The sequence below is a fragment of the Nematolebias whitei genome, chromosome 7, assembly GCF_014905685.2.
Source record: "Nematolebias whitei isolate Nwh7 chromosome 7, NemWhi1, whole genome shotgun sequence".
NCBI classification, from domain to species: Eukaryota; Metazoa; Chordata; class Actinopteri; order Cyprinodontiformes; family Rivulidae; genus Nematolebias; species Nematolebias whitei.
This window is the reverse complement of record NC_056504.1, coordinates 37,614,542-37,637,480: the sequence shown is the minus strand read 5'-3', so window position 1 is coordinate 37,637,480 and position 22,939 is coordinate 37,614,542. Positions and strand designations below refer to the sequence as shown.

Sequence of the window (22,939 nt, the reverse complement as noted above, 5' to 3'; positions counted from 1 at the left end):
ATACAATACAATACAACTTTATTTATAGAGCACTTTAAAACAACACTGTTGGCCAAAGTGCTGTACACTAGGACATACAAAAACATAAAAACCCCACACGTTAAAAATGTGAAATAAAATAAAGATAACAAATAAAATAAAACAAATAACTTAGAGTCATTAAAACCAACATTTCAAACTGAAGTAAAAGCCAAAGAGAAAAGATGTGTCTTCAGAGAAGACTTAAAAACAGGAAGTGAGCCAGCTTGTCTGACATGCAGAGGCAGCTCGTTCCACAGTTTAGGGGCAGCGACTGAGAACGCTCGGTCACCTCTCAGTCTCCTGTTGGACCTTGGGACGACCAGCAGCAGCTGATCTGCTGACCTGAGAGAGCGAGAAGGAGTGTACAGCTGGAGCAGGTCGGACAGATACTGTGGGGCGAGACCATGAAGACATTTGAAAACAAATAAAAGAACCTTAAAATTAATCCTGAAGCGAACCGGGAGCCAATGTAGTGATTCTAAAACAGGGGTGATGTGTTCTCGTTTTTTGGTACCAGTTAAAAGGCGGGCAGCTGCGTTCTGAACCAGCTGAAGTCGAGTCAGTAATGACTGGCTCAGACCGACATAAAGAGAATTACAGTAATCCAGGCGAGTTGTGATGAAAGCATGGATTAAGATCTGAAAATGATGTTGTGACAGAAATGGTTTGACCTTGGCCAGTTGTCTCAAATGAAAGAAGCTGGACTTGATCACTGATTTAATCTGTGTGTCAAGTTTGAAGTCACTGTCCAGCCTCACGCCCAGGTTAGTTGCTGTCTCAGTCAGATGTTCTGTTAAAGGACCCAGATCAACATGGATATTGGAGCCTTCACTAGGCTTAAACAACAAGACCTCTGTCTTTTTGTCATTAAAATGTAAGAAGTTTAGTGACATCCATGCTCTGACTTCTGCCATACACCCCAGGAGTTGTTTCAAGGAATGGTGTTTGCCCTGTTTTAACGGAACATAGATTTGGCTGTCATCAGCATAAAAATGAAAAGAAATGCCATGTTTCCGGAGAAGATGTCCCAGAGGGAGTAGATACAGGGAAAACAGAAGAGGGCCAAGTATAGAACCCTGAGGTACTCCACAAGTGAGAGGGGCTACAGAGGACTCCACAGCACCAATGCGCACGCAGAAGTTTCTTTCTGTCAAATAGGATCTGAACCACTGTAGAGCAGGACCCTGAATGCCCACCCAGTTCTCCAGACGAGACAGGAGGATGTGATGGTCTACTGTGTCGAAGGCAGCAGTCAAGTCCAACAACATTAAAACTACACAGTCACCAGAGTCTGCGGCTAAAAGAATGTCGTTGAAGACTTTCAGCAGCGCAGACTCAGTGCTGTGGTGAGTTTTAAAGCCAGATTGAAACTGTTCAAGAAGGTTGTGGTCGTTTAAGTATGATGTTAACTGATTGTAAACAATTTTCTCCAAGATCTTAGATATGAAGGGCAGTTTTGAGATGGGTCTAAAGTTGGACATTACTGTGGGGTCTAGGCTAGGTTTTTTAATCAGTGGTGTCACAACTGCATGTTTAAAGCTCGCTGGTACCTGTCCACATGCCAAGCTGTCATTTATAATTTGGGACACATGAGAAGCCACGGTGTGAAAAACCTCTTTAAAAAGACGAGGTGGGATGGGATCATTTGGGGATCCAGCAGGTTTCATACGACCAGTGATGTCAGTTAAGGAAGACAGGGTGACGAGCTCAAACTGACTGAAGACAGCAGAGCGTGTGACGGAGACGGAGGGGTCGTAAGAAGGAGGGCTTATGAGAGCTCTAATGCTTGAAACCTTATTGATAAAAAAGCTCAGGAAGTTGTCACACATTTCAGTGGAGTTCTCTGGGCTGGCTGATTGTGGGGCGTTAAGAACAGAGGTGATTGTTTTAAAAAGCACACGTGGATTGCTGGAGTTGGAGGAGATGATGTCAGAGAAATATTTGTTTTTTGCAGCTCTAACAGTGGACTGATAGAAGCGCCAGCTGTCCCTCAGAGCTTGGAAAGACACCTGTAGTTTGTCCTTCTTCCACTTCCGCTCTGCTCTCCTGCACTGGCGTCTGGCAGATCGTGTGACCTCATCAGCCCAGGGGTCAGGCTTTGGTCTGGAAGCTCTTGTTTTTAATGGAGCCACAGCATCTAAAACGTTTTGACAGGCTGAGTTAAAATTAGATGAGAGAGCATCGATATCTGAATGAAGACCCACAGGGTCTGTGGGGCTGATGGCAGAACTAAAAGCTGCAGAGAACTGAGAAGCAGTGGAGGAGTTAATGACCCAACGGGGCTGTGCAGGAGCGCGAGGTTTGACTGAGCGACAGACGAGTGGCATGTCAAACACAACAGGCATGTGGTCTGAAAAGGCAGCATCACAAACTTCCATATTAGAAACATTAAAACCGTGAGCTAACACAAGGTCTAAGGTGTGGCCACATTCTTGTGTTGGATCAGACACAAACTGAAGCAAATTAAAAGAGTCTATCAGCTGTAAAAACTCTTTGACCAACGGTTTATCAGCACAGCACACGGCTATGTTGAAATCTCCAACTATTAAGATCCTGTCATATTTAGGCAAGACTCCAGCCAAAAAATCTGCAAAGTCTGTCAGAAAGTCCTTATTGTATTTTGGAGGTCTGTATAAAACAGCACACAGTACGGGTTGTGAAGATCCGAGCTCAAACAAGTTGAACTCAAAGCTGGAATAACACGTTAAAGGTGTGATTTGTTTACAGAAATAGCTCTTCCTGTAAACAGTCGCTATTCCTCCTCCACGACCCGTCGTCCTTGGAGAGCTGAAGTATGCACAGTTTGGTGGCAGGAGTTCACAAAAAGCACTGGACTCACCGGCAGTTATCCATGTTTCAGTAATGAATAAAAAATCCAGACCACGGGAGGTGAAGAAGTCCTTCAGAATAAAGGTCTTGTTTGTTAAAGATCTAGCATTAACCAGAGCCATGTGAACATAAGATGGAGCCAGGGTGACGTCATCCATCCGAGGAGCTCTGTCCAGCAGCCGCAGGTTGTGGTGGTTCACTCCGCGGACGCGGAGGAGAGGAAAGGAGAGGCCGTGCAGCAGCGGCCCCCCAACCATAATAGACAGCATCCAACATCTGCAGGGTGCTTATAGGAGCGTTCATGTAAATAATGTCACAGTAATCAATGGAGGGACGGAAAGTCACATATATAAGGCGTTTCCTAGCATTCAGAGTTAGACAGGATCTGTTTCTTAAAAAGAAACCCAGTTTAACTTTCAGTTTCTTTACAAAGTTTCCACATGGAGCTTTAAAAGAGAGATGTGAGTCGACCAAGATACCCAAATATTTATAGGAATCAACAAGTTAAGGTTAATGTCCTTAGGAGTGACAAGGATGGATAAGATTAGGAATGAGATCATCAGTGGTACAGTACAGGTTGAACAACTTGGAGATCAATTTAGAGAGGCCAGACTGGGATGGTTTGGACATGTCCAGAGGAGGTACAGTGAGTATATTGATAGAAGAATGCTAAAAATGCAGCTGCCAGGAAAAAGACAAAGAGGAAGGTTGAAGAGGAGATATATGGATATAGTTAGAGAGGAAATGGAGGTAGTTGGAGTGAGGACAGACGATGCAGAGGACAGGGAGATGGAGGAGGATGACTTGCTGTGGTGACCCCTGAAAAAGGAAAAACCGAAAGAAAAAGACAGTCGGAGTCGTGGTTTCACTTTGTTTTCTTTTTTTCGCTTAGTTAGAAGCTTTGACACATCTGTTACTAACATTATGTCACTTCTAATGGAGTTGTATCATATTACAGAAATTTGAAATTGTCTTTCAGATAATAAAACTTACATTTTAACTGTAAAAGAACAAGGCTCATTTAAAAGTATATCAAAAATCTTTCTGGCATGTGAGATCTCCCGACTTTGCAATAAATATTGTAGGCAGGAGGATCTGGATAAATTTTCTAACCGAGTAACTCGTTTACCTATGTGGCTACGATGTGACGATGCACTGGTCAGTTGTCCCAGGAGCGACACCATACAAACTGTAAGCAGCAGCGCCCTTCTGCACATGCTCAGTAGGTCCCTCTGCTGCATTCTGAAAGAAAGAGGACAAAAGAAAAAGCAAGTTGGCCAGATCAGTGATAACAACAACAACAAAATGCAAGTGAGCAGGCCGAGTCACTCAAGCATTAAGCCAACGAGCTCCCTCAGCTTTGAGTCGGCAATGAAAAATGGTCAATTAGTCTAAATTCCTAAAATCACAAATCTTGACTTGTGTGAGATTTAATGGCGTCTTTGGTGTGTAGAGAATTAGCATCTAGAGAACTAGACAACATTTTACATGTTTCTAGTTACTCTTAAAGTTTGAATAATTGAGACCAATAACATTTTTTCTGTCGTTGAATTTGTATGTTTAACTTTTGAAGAGGAACCTATCTGGATGTGTATTAATCCAAAAAAAAAGTTTTTTTTATTATTTTTAGTATTGTACTTTTATTTAATTCTTCAAAAGAACTACAGTACAGTAACTTTAGAGTCAGTGTGCGAGCTCTGCTTGAACTTTAGGACATCTACATGCAAACTAGAAGAAATGTTTAAAAGTTTTCTGTGCCTCAAATATAAAAATGAAAATTGGCCCAAAGCAAATTCCTGGTAAAATGCTTCAATATTTCCTATTCAAATAAATAGATAAACAGTCATTAAGATTATTTTAAGTTTTTAAGAGTTTTTCTTTAAACATTCAGTTAAGAGAACATTAATTCAGCTTAAACCATTTAATGGTGGGCTGTAAAACCAGAAAAAGAAAAAAAAGAGATGGAAACAACAGGAAACAGAAAAATAGAAGCCGGTTACCCATGTTTGAAATGTTTTATTAAATGAAATATTCACCATATAGTGAATTTATATTTAATACTTTGATTTATGCCTGCCTGCTCTTTTCAACATCTAGGTCCTCATCCTGCTTACCATCCTCAAATAGATTCATAATGGTGTGTCCTGTATATGATGCACAGGCACTCAATATTTTTGCAGACACTCTCAGAGCTGATTCTATAAACACACTGCAATTTTTAGCATCAATTTAGATCTGGAGACTGCGAGCAAATGGAGTATGTTGCACTTTCCTCTCCCACTTGCTGCTATCAAACTCCCTAGCAGGTGAGTGATGCTGTTCGTGTGGTTCGTCTTAATGTGTTCAGCTCGGTAATCTCCAAGTACTTTCAGACAAATGTTGTCCAGCAGTACTCTCCATCTCCATCTGATGGGCCCGTGGAGAGTCGAACAATCAGCAACTTGTCTTACTGCCAACAGAGCTTGCCTCCTCTCCTGAGAAAGCAACCACAAATCACAAGTTTGCTTTGAACTTGGTTCCAGTACAGCCACTAAAATAAGTAAAAATGCTCCGTTTTATGAGATCAGCTCGTGCTTATTTGGCAGAGGCTCATGTGAGGGAAATGTTTTGCTGTGCCTTTCTTTGTACTGACTGCCAGAGTTGCTGAGATCCTAACAGGATGCTCTAATTCTGTACAAGCTCAGACAGCTGACGCAATGGAGATGCTATGATCACACAGACTGGAGAGGAAACGAGGGGAAAAAGAAAACGTTATTGTATCACAACTCTAGTCTTCAAGGAGCTGTTTGCCAAGAGTTTAGATTTACACATGATTTTAGTTTTAGTTGCTGTAAACAAAAAAATTCAAGCATGGACTAAAACGAGAAATTTGTATGTAGGCACAGGGTTAGGGTTAGGTTGGGGGCAGCACGATGGCGCAGTTGGTAGAGCTGCCACCTCTCAGCGAGCAGGTCACCTCGGTTCAAATCCCAGCCAGGGGCCATTCTGGGTGGAGTTTGCATGCTCTCTCCGTGCATGTGTGGGTTTTCTGGGCACTCCGGTTTCCTCCCACAGACCAAAAACACGCATGTTAGGCTGATTGGTAACTCTAAATTGTCCCTAGGTGTGAGTGAGAGAGTGAATGGTTGTTTGTCTACATGTGGCCCTGTGATGGACTTGCGACCTGTCCAGGCTGTACTCCACCTCTTGCACAGTGATGAATGGACTTGGGCACCCACGACCCGAAAATGAAGAAGAGGGTAAAAATAATGGATGGATGGATGGATGCCTGAGGTTAGACAAACTGAAACTAGCGCAGGGTCAAATGTATGAGTGAAACAAGTTATCAGCCAATTCAGCCTAATTTTTCAAATATTCCTTACAGTTTTACAACAATAATCTAATTTCATGTTCAACTTTGAGTATTTACACTGGTCATTTTAAACAAAACTAATATTAGGCCTCAACGTGTGCATGCATTTCAAAGGAGCGTTTCCTCTGGAGTAACTACTTTTGAGTTTGGGATAGCAACCTGCTAATTGCACAATGTTGGAAGTGTCATCAGTCCAGAGACATTCATGATGTCAGAGGGGTAAAGACGAACTTAACCACAACACACAAAAAAGTAAAACAAAGAGGAGAACCACTTTTTTCCCTATTAGCTTTGGTACTCTTAAAACATATCATACACAACTGAAAAACAGTTCAGTGAAGGTCCTGACTGACAAAAAATGATTTTGTTTGCAATTAAATTAAAACCATTAGAATCCTGTAAACCACATGATATTCCAACTTACAATAATACTGTATAAAAAAAAAACCTTAAATTCATAAGACTGTGGATTTTTTACATTTTATACCTGTAAATACTGAGTCCTTCTCCACAACTTGTCATTTATTTGAAAAGGTCCCGATTGACGATTGATGTTAACAAAGAATAAGTGTCTCTGCCTTTTTCTATTAATCAGAACTGAAGCCAAAATGATGTTGGTTTTGGGGGGTTGCCATTGCCATGTTGTATTTTTAAAGCCAGACTCTGCACACTAAAGACATGGGGCTGAATAATTAATACAGAAGTCCCACCTATACACATTTCATACTCACTAACAGGCTGTGATTCTGTGAGTCACAGTGAAGGGTGTTCTGCCAATTAAATAAAAAACAATGTATTCAATGTGTGCATAGTTTCATATACCTCTGCATGGTAATGTGTAGAGTTAAAATACATAATCAGTCATAAAATGCAAGCAAAATACAATAAAATAAAAATATATTAGGCATCGAGTACAATGCACTGAATTTGGTTTCTAAAATTGACAGTGTTTAAAAAAAAACACATCTAAGGGCTTCTTAACGTAAAGTATGAACTTATGAATTCTTAACGGTCAGTATGAACATATTTTTTGTGTTTTCTTGTTGGCCAGTTAAAGCTCAGTTTTAAAGAAGTACAACTTCTGCAACACATTAAAATAACATCGACAGTCACACAGCTGCATCACTTTTCTGTAATCAAAGGAGCTGATTAAACCAGTGGTTCCCAACCCTGGTCCTTGAGGAACACCATCCTGCATGTTTTAGTTGTTTTCTTGCTCCAACACACCTGATTCAGTGATTTAATTACTTATGTTCTGCAGAAGCTTGTCAATTACCCATTAATTAAAACCAGGAGTGTCGGAGCAGAGAAACGACTAAAACATGCAGGATGGTGTTCCTCAAGGACCAGGGTTGGGAACCTTTGGATTAAACCATCAAGTTCCTTCAGGAGACTGATCAGGTAAATTTACTTCAACACCTTACAAATGGTGGTTTTCGGAGGGGGCTGGGGGTTATATTCGTACAAAAAATTATTGCTTCTGTTGTAAATAAATTGTTTTCTCAGGCAGTGTGTGACTGTATTTTAATTTTTTGTGTTTGTTTGTTTTATTTTAAATATAAATCTATTCCTGTGTCCAACTCTGTGGTTCTAGTCTGGTGTCTGATGGTGTTCAGGTGGCTCATTGGAGCTGGTTAACAGGAAAATTATTACATCTGACTGCTATGACACCGAGACCAGGTGGCTCATCACAACATACCCCAAACAGGTGAAAGATATTTTGTGGAAGAGTTTAGGTAGATTTTTACACACATGTTTAGTGTGATGATCAGTGTGACTGCAAATACCTCATGTTACGATCCACTCCTGGTCAGCCTTTGGGGTCTACTCATTAATTATATTTGTGGCTTGGCTAATTATGACAGCTACATCCTATCAAACTTAGCATTAACAGATACAAGATCATTTATTATTTTTTTCTTGTTAACAAAAGTGCAGTATTGAGAAAGATAAAGGGTGCATTTTATTTTCATTTAGGTTCAGTAATTTAAATACAAGCAGTACGTTGATGTTCCCAAACACAATGATTTGAATAGTGAATGTTTGTAGTTTTCAAGATAAGTTTTTTTTTTTTTTTTTTGGGGGGGGGGGGGGGGGGGGTTGGACTGAAATTGAACATTGAATGCAAGTCAACAATGCAAGACATTCAAATGGGTAGGAGTCACATTGTGTATAAAAAGAGAAGTAGGCTTTACTTTATTTATTTTTATTTTTTTATCTTGTAGAAGGCAACAGACCTTGGAGAGCAAAATTAACTATTTTATCCACCAACAGCTCTATGGCAGGATCAGGGAATACCCAGTGGTGGCCTTGACCACTACAGAACAATATTTGGCCGTCCCACCATCCACCCATTTGTGGAAACTACTTTTAAGCAACCTAAAACAAGAAACCAGACTTTCCTCAAACGATTGCGGTGGCCAGTTCACACATATTTATAGCAGTGGCCATGTTGCATTTTGACATGGCAACCCAATTTATGCCTTGATGCAGTTACGCAAAAACATTCAAGTCTACACCTCACTTATTTTTAAAGTTATCCATTTCACAACATGGAGATGGACAGAGAGGTCATTTACAATTGCCCTCTTTGCTCTGCAACAGGATATGAATGTGGCAATGTTAAAATAATTTTACCATCATAATACTACTTCTCATTTTTTTCAATACATCGTTAAAAACATGATTGAACAATAAATAGGCTATTAGTAAGCATTTAAACATGGAATTACTCATGTGGTGAACAACAAGCAAAATGGAAAAAACAAAGATATTACTTATTTAGAATTTTATTCAGACTTTTAACATGTAAAATTAAGTAATATTCACTTTTTAAATCACTAAAACTTGTGAACTAAAAGTTCACAGAAACCACCAAAACTTCATGCCAGAACTGTAAAAACCTGTTTGACAGCAACATTCTCACATTTGGATCACATTCACGTAGTAGAGTGGAGCTGAAGGCAGACTGAAAGCCACAGGTGCTAAATGAAGTCTGAACAGCTTCGAACAGATTTAGGTGTGTTCTTAAAAATTAAAAAAAAAAAAATTACAAAATTTAAAAAACACCCAGGTGCTGACTAAATATAGTTTTCAGACAAGAAAGCTTCATTTAACCACATAGAAATAAAACTCATCTCATAAGTGAGTCATTACGGTTTTCTAATAATTTCTTAAAACTTAATCCTCTTTATCACCATCTCATCATAAATTGGTATCTCGCGTGTGAATACAGAATTTTGTGTTGCATAGCAACCGCAGTGAAATAGCTCTCTGCATCCTTTGATCCTTTTTTATTTCTCTGTTGCTGCTTCTCAAATCTGCCTCCTGTGAAATAAAATGTGTTTGCTCTGATTACAGGCTAATGGTTAGGCATAATGGACGCACAAATGTGCACACAAAAATTCGCACAGCAAACTTTCTCTCAACTCTACAGCAGTGAGTCAATGGGACCAATAAGACAAAGAAGTGTGTTTGCAGCTGATACTTGGCACAGAATGGACGGGCTTGAGGTGGCAGCTGCAGCTGGAGGGCTAAACAAAACCAGTGTTGTTAAAGTTGGGCTTTTTTATTTCCCTCTTATCTAAAGGTGACACTCAGTTGGTTGTGTACCAGTAGACGTGCCTCAAGCCAAACTTCCCTCAATTACATAAACAGCTATTACAGTGACTGACACAGAAAGCATGGACAAAATTATAGGCTCTGCTGGAACTGTGTAAATCTCTGCAGCTCAATAAATCTCAAGTTCAGCGGCTGCCATACAGTAACAGTTGGACATAACATATTTTATGTTATTACACAATTTAAACACAACACATTAATATTTTCTGTCCAAATTAATGTCCTAGAGTTTGGCTACCAGTCAAAGTAGTTCTAAACAATTCAGCTTTACACTATAAAAAACTGTGCTGTACTTTGTACTTCTGCTTAACATGAGCATCACCATTTTAGAGCACTTCCCACTTTTGTCGCATCATGTTTTACTCTATTAAATTCATGCTTTTACTTTATTTAAAACTTGTGTTACTAGTAATATTCTAAATAAACCTTTCTGCCTACAAAAGTAATCCATTCATTTCGTAGTTTATTTTTCTGCACTGGCATGAGATCATTGATGTGCTTAAATTTTAGACCACCACAATCAGATGCTGATCTTATACATCTTGTACATACTGATAATGATGATTAAGAGAAGTACAACTTGAAAAATTGTATTCTTGGCCATGAACACTTTGTTGCCCACCAATAAATACTCTGTTTTCACCTTGGCAGCCATCACCATATTTTTGATCTGTATATGCTGGAGAACACTTTTGAATTGAAAATGGGCAGATTTTGGACCAGCTTCTCAAAAATTATTGTTTACACGTTCTTTTAGACCTGGACGTTTGTGCGTGTGTCAAAATACTTCTGGGAGTCTATTGGTTTGTAAATTATTAGTTTCCCAAGGCTCAAAATTGTGCTTTAAAACTACTTAAACTGAATCAGCATCTTTTTTCTACTCTTAGAGTTGTGCAGTATGTAACACAAGTTAGATACCAATACTTATTCCATGATGAAGTCAAAGGCAACCCCTTTACTTAAAAAAATAAATAAATACACCAATCTTCAGACTTTATCTTATAGTGCATATTGTTCTGTAGCTAATGGGTGTAAGCTTCTTCGTGTACTGGAGAAGTGAAATGAATGCTTAATGTTCTTTACGGTCACAACTCATTAATTTTTCCATCTTCTCGTGTGGCTGGCTGAAGTGTATTCCTGTTGCTTTTTTAAAAAGCATTTCTTCTGATGCTTAGGATTAGCTGAAATACAAAAAACAGAGACACTGACAATTGAAGCAGTTGGAATGGCTGTTGACAAAAGGACTTTAATGACAGGATGAGGGGGGTAAGCAGGCTATTTAAATCCCTCGATCAATGCTTTGAAGGAATGTCCATTTCCATAAAGTGATGGAATTTGCTCCAAGCATGTTTTGTTCCTACAAATCCCAAACAATCTGGTAGATAACTAGAAAAGGGGGGAGAAAAAGACGTGTGCATCACAGAAGTGACTGCTATGAGGAGAGGAAAAACAAGCCAGAGAAAAAGATGACAACTGACAGATGAGCATCACACAGCGTCAGTGACAGCTTTAGCTCTGCAGGACTGATTACCTGACAGAATTATAAGTTCTCAGGGAATAGAGCAAGCATATAATCAAATTATATGATTAGCACTGCAGCATATGGCTCACTTGGCAGGCCTCAGTAAAGGGTGTTAGCTAAGTAAATACAACACAGTCACAAAGGAGCTTTTTTTTTTATTTGCTTGTTTGTTTTGAAATACAAACCACTTTTTTTTTTTAAGAAATTATATATATATATATATATATAAAATCAGTCTGAGTTTCTGATTAATAATGTCTTCATATACAGTGGTTTATACAGGAGATCATAAACGTCGGGGTGTGTACCAAGCCAGGAACAAAGTTGGTCGAGAAAATAATGTGCACAGCCAAGAATAGTTTTGTGAGCTGTTAACATAAAAATATGTCCTGAATAAAAAATAATAACAATAAACTAGCTTCTGAAAACCTAATTGCATGGCCCATTATCACTTGGTTGAAAACACTTAAAGTTTAAAGAGACTGCAGCTAAACATTCACAGATACTTTTTGCAGTTTTGAGGTATTTTTGTTTCACAAACTCTTTTCTCAACAGTTGCAGCTCGGTGAGATGCCATCCTGATTTCACAGTGGAAAAATGGTCCAAACCTACACCAATAAAATGCTCCCTGACATGAGAGTTTCACATTGTTTATCTATTTGTTTAATATATTTTGCTTCAGTTTTTTTTACATAAATGAATAAATTCAAAGATATTATCAATATTCTACAAAGTTGTTTTATTGTATTTAAAAAAAATGTAATCCAAGCTTAATCCACTCACAACTTAACCCTTTACACCTGCAATGTGTAAATACTTTAAGAATAAACAGTTTGCATTCACTTTTTTTTTTTTTTTTTCAGTCAGTAATCTGGGTAAATGTTTATTTCTTTTTTTTATATAAAGATAGGTGACCAAAGAAGCAGAACATTTTAATTCAGGTGACTGAAACTGTCATTTTTGTCATTTCGTGTTCAATAATTTACTAAGATCTGACATCAACGATGCTGATACTGGCAGAAAAAATAAGGAGTTGTAAAAAAAACATCAGTGCTTTTGAAGGAAATTGGTAAAATACTGTGGCCACATTCCAGTATTGGCCCCCTGCCGGGGATAGCATGGTGTAATTTTGGAAGTGCTAGACCACATTAAACCAAGTGCTTAGTTCCAGAAGTCAACATTCAGTTCAGACTTGTAGAAAATATCCCCCCTGGTGCAGAGGCAGAGGTCCTCCTGGTGTTAATGCAATCCTCTGACACACATGGCTTGTCCCTCTGTCTGACCCTGTCCCTCTCTATCACTCTATCTCCGCTGCTGCTGAAGCTCAGCTGGGTCGCTGCTTCTGACTCATCATGCGTCCACACAGCATGTTCTGTGCCACCAGACACACGTTTCAGCGCAGCAGGGATCAGATAGCTGTCCTACTACATCATCATGCTGCACAGATACAGAAGAAGACAAAGAAGTCTGAAATGTAAGTGCAAATAAGAACCCAACGCTTTGATTTTCCCTTCTGAAACTTGTTTTGCACAGACTGATTTATTTCGACCAGCCACTTCCTTGATCTGTCCGTGGTACATGCCATGTAGAGGTTGATGCTTCCATGATGGTTCCTCCTGTTCCTCATCTTCCACATTGGGTTTTTGCTGCCTGAGCAGTTCACCCTTGGGGCCTTTCTTTGTAATGTACTCAGGATCTTTGTTGTTTCATGTATAGCAGCTCTGCTCACTAGTACTTTTCACTTAGTGTACTGTCTCAGTGTGCTTGACCTGGGGTGGATCATGAGGAGTCTGTCTCCACCTTTGGCATACATGTATCTGATAACTAGCAGGACATAGAAAAGTGGTGTCCAGTCCCAATCCTCGATGGCCGATGTCCTCCATATTTCACTTTTTCCCATGCTCAAACACACAAGATTCAACAGTTAAATTATATCCATGTTCTGCAGAAACCTGCTTTACACCCTTTGATTAAAATCATATGTGATGAACATTGCAACATGCAGGATAGCAGTTTCTCAAGGACCATGATTGGACACCCCTGGCACAGAGGTTGATGGTTGGAGTCGGCTCTTCAGGCCCTGCCTAAGTATTTATCAGTACTAAGTTGTGGTTGATGTCTTTGCTTCCAAAAATATGTTTTCTTCTCTGGTCCATGTAGGTCTTGAACAAATTGCTCACTTCTCATTATGGGTTAAATGACTGCATATTTTTTAAACTTGACAGTAACATGATAATAGTCGACGTTGACTAGTTGATGACATTATAGGAACTCAAGATGCTTAAACAAAAAGAGTAATTTATTATTTACAAAAAAAGAGCAACGAAACATAGAGTGTATATTTATGATCCTACCATTTATCATATTGGAAATAAGTAACAGGAAAACCAAAACTAATAAGCTGCAAAAGTTTATTTTATTTTATTAAATCCACTAAATAAAATAAACTATTGCAGTGGTTGTGGATTCTCCACCGGTGGTGGTGCGTGGTGGATTCTCTGGGGGTGCGCACCCCTGTTTTTATTTTATTTTGTGGATTAAATAAAATAAAAATAAACTATCCATCGGCATTGGTGAGTGGTGCACAACAGTGGTGTGTACAGCAACTAATACACACGGTGGGGTGCGCGGTGGTGGATTCGTTGCTGGAGCGCACCCCTGTTTTTATCTTTATTTTATTTAGTGAATATAATTCCACCGTGAATTAAAGAAAATGAAACTAAAAACATCATCTTTAGTGAAATACTTCCACACTGTTGATGAATTTCTACCTGTTTGGGAAGACTTTGCCTGCTCCTCGTCTTCCATCTGCTTGGAAGAATCCATTTTGTAGCCAGCGGCCCGGCTGATCACGTGACACAATCAATGACTGCGACTAGTCGACGTGAAATTTAAAAACTCATGAGATGTCCTAAAATCGACTGGTCGTTTAGTCTATTCAACCCCTACTTCTCATCAAAGTGTGCTGGTTCCCCAACATTTGACATGAACCTTTATCTGGGCTGTGTCCAACACAGCACAACAACATGTGTGCTCCTTGCTTATTGGTCAAAGTTGTTCTGACCTTAATATGAACCACAGTTCCACTGTGCTAAAATGGAAACTATATGATTTTAAACTAAACCAAAATTGTTCTACTGAAGAATTGTTTAGTAACATAATTGCAAAACTCAGCCTAGTTGTCAGTTTTTGAAATAGTTTAATGTTTTCAGACACGTTTAGTGTTTCTGTTGCACAGACTTAAAACACCAAAGACAGGTTTGCTGAATCTTCCAGGTTATTTTTATATATTTGTTTTCTCACTTGTCCTGCGTGATATTAAATTTCTCACAAAATGCTGTTGTGTTGGGTGCATTATTGACCTAAATGAATATTCAAAACCATGAAAAATATTTTGACACAAATGGGAATGCGAATGTGAGAGCCGGCTATAAGCTGTAATAAGATCAAAGTCATGCTAAATGGATCTGCAAGCTTTATTTCCACATTTTATCCAACAATGTGCCTGCTGAAGCAGAAAATTATTCTGCTGCTTTAAAGCAATGTAAGTCACTCCAGAATAAACAGTATTCACTCGGGTCCTCATACTCGTACAATTAAGCTCCAACAACTGACTGAGAAGATAAGAACCATCGAGAGATGAAGCCAAAGTAAAATGAGTAATGATGGCAATAAAGCAGCAGACCAACAATATCTGCTTGTGGAGTAAACACTGCTCTTTACCAATTTTAAGTAGCTAGTGAGAACCATTTTCTAATGCATTTTGAATGCAAATCAAATCAGACTTTACTACAGCAAACAGCCCAACACAGTCCTGAAAGCTCCCTGCAGCCTTATTTAACCTCTCCGCCATGGCTGCCGTTGCCTGTATGTGTCTAATGCACAGTCTTGCAGTATAATTTTTAAATTCTATTTCATAGTTATATTTCAGCAGCATCTGTTGGCTGGGACTGGTTTCATTTGAAATTACCTCCCCAAACAACCTTTACTGATAAGAACTCCAGAAGCTTTTAGTGAGGTAATAACTCCTCATGTTTGCAGATTTACAGTATGTAGGAAAGCTATCAAGCATCCTTTGCAATTTTCTGGTTAGGATTCTCTGAGGGGCCCACTACACTGTGACAGGATTTTTTTTTTTTTCCTCCATAAAACTGCAAAGCATGTTGGGAACTAATTTCCAGTCGTTTTGAATATGATGACAAAAAGTCAGTTTCCTTGTGAACAAGATTTAGCTGAATTGTTCTTATTGTAAGAAAGAAAGAAAAAAAGATAGTGAGGAGCTTTCCAGGAAAGCAAGAGGGCATTACCAATCATAATACCACTTGGGTTCTTAACTCCCATGCTGCTGCTGGACCCGGTTCCTCATCATAATAAAAGTAAGGTCAAAAGGATAACTTCAAGCTACTGTTGTGCACCTCATTAGAAAGCCTTTAGGACAGCGTGTGCTCCAGGGACTCCAGAGGGCAGCTTCTTGGGACTTGGGCCAGTATTCACAAGGTTTCCAAGACTGCACTGTGTACTCTGCCCAAAAGTCAACTACTACCTTTGAAAAACTGCAAGTTCTAGCCAAATGCATTATTTACACGAAAGCAATGCTGCAGCCGAAGTAGCTTTGCATGCATTCATAAATAATAAAAATGCAGCGCAACTCAGGGGAAAGAGGGAAGAGCAAGCATTAAAAGAAATCAAGTCCACAGCATGAAAACCAAGGCAGTTTAAACAGTGTGAACGCAGGTGCATCATAAAAAATACTCAATTAAATTACTAACGGGTAAATAACAAGAGCAAGCAGGAAACAAAAGTAAAACAAAATTAGCATTTATTGGGTACTAGGCCAATGAGCTAAACTGATGCAACCATGGAAACATGAAGAATGCAAAGAAAAGGCTCGGAGGGGAATTTAATGTACAAAAAAATGCTTTTCTGTCACTTATGATGAATAAACTGTGGTTTAACACTTCCTGTATTTCCACAAGGTTTCCACTTAATTCTTTGTCTCGGCAGCTGATGAGGATTCAGCTCTGACATTTTGTGACTGGTGCCATGAATGTATTTTTAAAAACACTTTTTGAATGGGATTACAGATCAACCCCAACCCCTCGCAGATCTAACAAGGATTCGCAGAATGTTTGGATTCATCTTTCATGAGAGAGTAGTTAATAAAAGTTGTTCCAGCCAATCGCCCCTGGAGAGCAGTGGCTGTAATTGGATGTCTAAGTGAGTACTCTGACATGTTTGGACAAGCTAATTCTCAGAGCAATTTGGAACTTTAGTTTTACTTCATGCAAATCTTAGTCGCTGTCTTCTCCTCACAGTCACACACACACACACACACACACACACACTGCTTTGAACGTATTTAATTCTGTGTTTTTGGTGAGGGTTGGCCTCTTTCATTTTGCTCAAATTAAATGAGCAGATGAACAGCACACTTTAAAATAAATCCTACCAGACATGTTCGTAGGACAAAATATAATGAAAAGATAATTGCAAAACTAGAGGGATATTTTATGTCATTTTTTTTAATATGTGCAAAAATCTAATTTCACAATATTAGTGTTGTTTTTCTTTTCAAACCAGCTTCTAGATCAAGTCCAGGAGGCAGACACTTCCTTTTACTTTTTTATAAAATGAGTTTTCAAACATCCCTTGAAGATATCCTGATGTTTGCTCAGTAATCCAGGTAGATACATCTAACAAGGCTGAGTCAGGTCCTCTGGACGGATTCTTCTTTGTTCAAATGTTTTGTCTTTTATCCAAAAATCTTCTTCAGTCTTCAAATGTTTCAACAAAGAAGAATTTGTCCAGAGGACCTGACTCAGCCTTGTTAGATTCCTTCAACATGACGATTAGAGGCAAGATTGGTTCTTGTGACCTTAAACCACTCATTTAATTTTTGCTTTAAAGTTATGCTGCTGTGAGACATCATGTGATGTACTGAACACCTCCCCTGCTTTCCTGTCTTTATTGCAGCTGAAAAATGCAGGCAATAGTGTAACTGTTTGTGTCTGTTAGCAAAATATCTCAGAACACCTGGAAACGGGCCGGTGTTCTACCAAAAATCAATTGGCTGCCAAATGGGGGCCGTGAGAGCGTGCACAGGAGGACTTTAACAAAAATTTAACAAGATTAACACTTAAAAACAATTATTTGTTTGCTCAAAGTTATAGTAAAGGTGTGTCTCAGTTGAACTTTTCCTTAATACATGTATTTTAAAGGTCAAATCAGCTGCTTTCAAAAATCGATTAGTGGAAGTGGGAGCGCACAGAGAGAGGAGTCGCTGTGCATTTCTTCGAAATTTAACAAGATTAACACCTAAAAACAATTATTTGTTTGCTTGACATCATAGCAAAGGTGTGTCTCAGTTGAACTTTTCCTTAATAATTGTACTTTAATGGTCAAATCAGCTGCATTTTGCCTAGGCAGCGCAGCGAAATGGAACTGATTTAACGTTTGCTCCAGGAGATCTGGAGCGAGACGAAGGTGGTATATGGCAAGCAAAGTATCTCATTAATAGCCACTTTTACCTATTAATGAGACACTCGGCTTGCTATATTACTAGAGGGTCCTCTAGTGGATAAAAATGGAAGAGTTCAATATTTTCCATGTCAGAATGAATGAAATCATCAGATCTCAGCCAAAAATTGTGTAATAAATATGGGGTGGAAAAATGTATATTAGTCGCTTCAGTGTATAAGTCGCAGGACTTGCACATTTATGCAAACAGGTTTGACTTATACGGCGAAAGATACGGTACGTACATCTACAACCAATTAACTTTTGAAAGCAACTCCATTCAAGATGGCCACCATAGTTAAGCAACAACAACAAACACAAAACTGGCTGTAACTGTTAGTTTTACAGATATAGAGCAAATACCCATAAGAATGAAAAAATATCAGAATCAGAATCAGAATCAGTTTATTATCGCCATGTCAATGAACGAGGTTCACAAACTAGGAATTTGCTTCGACATAAGGTGCGAATAGTAGTAAAGTAAAATAAAGTAAAAATTAAGTAAAAATTAAGTAAAAATGAGAACATTACATAAGACATAAGCCTGTGTACACCCACAAATAAAGTAAAATTAAAACCATAACATAACCATATGTACACCCATACAATAGAAAACAATAAAAAAGCTTAGAAAACAGTACAGATGGAGTATTCAGTTATAATACAGATGTAATGTGACCAAAGCAGAAATTATGAGGTAGCATTATGAGTGTTCAGGAGTCCAACAGCAGAGGGGAAGAAACTGTTCTTATGGCGGGAGGTTCTGGTCCGAATGGACCGAAGCCTCCTGCCTGAGGGGAGTGGTTCAAACAGTCCGTGTGCAGGGTGAGCAGGGTCAGCTGTGATCCGACCTGCTCGCCTCACAGTCCTGGAGACATACAGGTCGTGGAGGGATATGGAAGGCTGCAGCCGATCACCTTCTCAGCTGAGCGCACAACGCGCTGCAGTCTGAGTCTGTCCCTGGCAGTGGCCCCGGCGTACCACACCGTGATGGAGGAGCTGAGGATGGACTCGATGATGGCCGTGTAGAACTGCACCATCAGCTTGGCCGGCAGCTTGGCCTTCTTCAGCTGTCGCAGGAAGTACAGTCTCTGCTGGGCCTTCTTGATGAGGGAGCTGATGGTTGGCTCCCACTTGAGGTCCTGGGTGATGGTGGTGCCGAGGAACCGATAAGAATTTGCAGTGGTGATGGGGGTATCATTACAGGTGAGGGGGGGCAGAGGGGCTGTGGCTTTCCTGAAATCCACAATCATCTCCACTGTCTTCTGGGCATTGAGTTCCAGGTTGTTGCTGCTGCACCAGGTCACCAGCCGGTCCACCTCCCTCCTGTATGCAGACTCATCACCGTCTGAGATGAGCCCGATGAGGGTGGTGTCATCTGCAAACTTAATAAGTTTCACAGAGTCATGGCTGGAGGTGCAGCAGTTGGTGTACAGGGAGAAAAGCAGGGGGGAAAGCACACAGCCCTGTGGAGATCCTGTGCTTATAGTCCGAGTGTCCGAGACAGCTCTCCCCAGCCGCACGCACTGACTCCGGTCTGTCAGGAAGTCTGTGATCCACCTGCAGGTGGAGTCAGGTACATGGAGCAGGGAGAGCTTGTCTTGGAGCAGAGCAGGGAGGATGGTGTTAAATGCGGAGCTGAAGTCCACAAACAGGATCCTGGCGTAGGTTCCTGGGGAGTCCAGGTGCTGCAGGATGAAGTGAAGAGCCAGGTTTATTGCGTCATCTACAGACCTGTTGGCCCAATAAACCTGGCTCTTCACTTCATCCTGCAGCACCTGGACTCCCCAGGAACCTACGCCAGGATCCTGTTCGTGGACTTCAGCTCCGCATTTAACACCATCCTCCCTGCTCTGCTCCAAGACAAGCTCTCCCTGCTCCATGTACCTGACTCCACCTGCAGGTGGATCACAGTTATCCATAAGATTCAAAGAGAGCTGAGATCACACGAGATCTTAATTTCAAAATTTTGAATGAATGCTAATGTTTTACATTTGTTTATTTTATTTTTTTTTATATATATGTCTGTATGTATTTGTTAAGACAAGTGGCATTAACTGCATTTTTTTCCCTTTTGAACTCTTTTCAGGTTTTTCTAGCCTTTGCTTTTGGGTTTTGGTTTTCGTTTCACTCCCATCCAGCGGAGGTAAACTTTTCTTTGTCTAAAGTGAAATGCACATATTCACATTACCTAAAGACTTTCCTCAGCATAATTATAATGTTACTTTCTTTAAATGAAGCAATTAGCAGCAAATGTATTACCTTCAGGCTGCCCGTTTGCTGGAGGCAAAAAGAAATAAATAATTTGAAGCAGCATTATTGAGAAGATGAATAGACGACATGCTCTTCAAATATGGGTGCAGATGATAAAACAAGTAGAAATTTCAACTGACTTGGCAGCCATCTCTAAAATAGGCAGATTAGCAATTGACAGGACTGTTATTGTGGGACAAGAAACTACATGATTTTCTTATGCAATAAAGTGATTATGTACATTACAGTAAATACATTTAAATATAGCTGAAAATTAAAGTGGTATAATTGAAATAACCTTAATAAACAACATATGGTTATTTCATTTGCAAGGTTCCGTAAATGTTTATTTATGTATTTATATAAAATAAAATGACTATGTACTGGGCCCACACAAAGTATTCCTCAGCTCCCCTGGAGCCGGGTCTGTCTGAATAGTACCAAATTGATCTGGATTAAACTTGGATCAAATTGAATCCAACATTGTTTTGAATAATAGTGCTTACCTTAGGAAATTACATTTTTCTGTATAGATGGCTTTAATCTTAAACAGAGCTAGATCATAATTTATGTTGTGATAGGAGCATCGTTGCAGCTGAATAAATGAGTGAGCCAAATGGCTGTATTAACCAACTCTGTGTGAGGTTTTCCACCATGGTGGGAAAGATCTGCAGTCTTTTGGCAGGGCTCAGTGTATTCTGAGAGAAGGAATGGTGAGACAGAACAGAGGAGCTAAAAAAAAAAAAAAAAGAGCTCTATCAAAATAGAGCCAGTTTAATTTCTTGACAGCCTTGCTTTATTCTCTTTTAGAGGCCTTTCAAAAGATTTTTTGTTTGTGCTGCGCCTTTGTGTCTTTCCAGCAGGGAGTCTTGTTTGTATTTTGCAGTCACACTTCAGCTTGGTTTACGTAAGCTAATTGAAGGTACGAACGAGGCCACATTCTTATTGCATGCACACATATGCAAGAGGAAAAATGGGGGGTTATGTTTATTTTCCCTTTATAGTCACTTGAGAAATGATTCTTTGTCTAAACAGACTTCTGAGTGTGAAATATCGCTCACAGTGAAGTCTCCAATCAAATTTAATATCAGTCTATCAATAAATCACACTTGATCTGAAGAAAACTTTTCAAACAAAACACAAAGTGTTTAACAGAGGATAAAAGCAGAAAAATGAATGAATAATATTGTTCACCACTGCCTTTGAAACTATGGTGGCCCTGAGGTGTAAATGAACAACTTTTGAAATAATGGAATTACATTTGAAAAAACAGCATTACATTATACCAAAGCAGAAGTGGCCAAAGCGGAAGTAGTAAAAAAAAAATGGAATTACATTTGACAAAACTGAATTACATTAAACCAAACCGGGGGGTGACAGGCATTTTAGAGTAACAGGGTGGACAGTTGTTCAGGGACTCAATTTATTTTTAATAATTTAGGCATAAAGATATTTTGATATCATAAACAGTAATTGAATGAGAACTATTATAAATAGTACTTTTTATTTTTAATAACTGTTTTTTTATTATTACTAAGAATTGGAACTTAATTTCAGGAATTATGAAAGGGGACATGGCAGTAAACTCAAGTTGCGTTTAAAATAAGATTTTATTATTTTAAATAAATTGATCTTCTGTACATATGGTTGTGTTTTATGGTAGAGGAGAGTCAAACATAGAAAACGAGATTAATAAAATAAATATTAGCCCACCTTTAAACAAAATATACCACATTATGGCATGGGGACTCAAAGGGCACCAAGTAGTAGGAATGACCTAACTGTACATTGTTCTGTTGTTCTGGTTTATGTTGTTAATAAAGTTTTTTTTTAAAAAAAACACTTTCTGTTTGGCTTAAGATAATTCTGTTTCTTCAAATGTAAATCCATTTTTTTCAAATGTTGTTGTGTTTTTGTTGTTGTTGTTGTTTTTTGCAAATGTAATTTCTTTTTTATTATTATTATTATTATTTTAAATTCCATTTTTCCAAATGTTGTTTATTTGCACCTCAGGGCCACCGCATGAAACAAATAAAAAAAATTATAAAACAAAGAAAAAGTCAGAATTGATATTTGGGCGTGCCGAAACAAAAAAATCTGAAACAATCCTGTGTCCTGTTTTCTCTAAACATGTAATTAGTTTATGAAGTCGTTATCCTGATGCCATTGTTAACGATTTAAAAGCAGTGTAATATTTTCACACAAGTCCTTTCAGTAGACATAGAGCCAAAACCTCACACAGCCTACTGCTCTTTCATGAGACCTTTTATAAAACTTGAATGTTTGCAGTAAAACTATTCAAAATAAGTCCATCCTTTAGTTCCCTATAAAACCCAAATATGTTGGTGGCCTTGCAGATTATTATAAATCTTGTTTTCAAGGAGATTTTTCTGTCTGAGACATCCGAAAAAAAAAAAAAAACCCAGTTTCCTTGTCCACAAATTGTTAACTAATTAGAAATAATGTAGTTTTGCTATTCATTATCTAAAACAAACACAACAGTGTTTTAATATGAACGCATTCTTATTTTCTATATTAAAACAGGATTCACTGAAAGATAATTGTAATTCAAGTTCCTAATCCAAGAAGTTCATATCTTTTTCCACTCAGAAATAAAATATTGAGTTACTTTTCCTGAATCATTTGATTACTGGTACAAAACTTGATATTGTATCATTTAGTTTCATTGTTTCAGTTGCATTTATCAAAGTTTATCTCTTAGTTATTTTATTAAGGCAGCTGATGTAGAACATAAGATCTACAAACTTTTAAATCTAGCTGCATTTGCTCCAAGCTATATATATATATATATATATATATATATA

At 38.7% G+C, this 22,939-nt stretch overlaps 1 protein-coding gene across 1 annotated transcript in view; it reads right to left on the bottom strand.

Annotated features, from left to right (window-relative positions):
- tafa3a (TAFA chemokine like family member 3a) overlaps window positions 1-22,939 on the bottom strand; it is a 125,678-nt gene that overhangs the window by 47,805 nt on the left and 54,934 nt on the right. The window contains exon 2 of the mRNA XM_037678838.1: window positions 3,980-4,092. Within this exon, the coding sequence (XP_037534766.1) occupies window positions 3,980-4,091 (112 nt within the window). The 5' untranslated portion in view covers window position 4,092. The remainder of the gene's footprint in view (window positions 1-3,979; window positions 4,093-22,939) is intronic.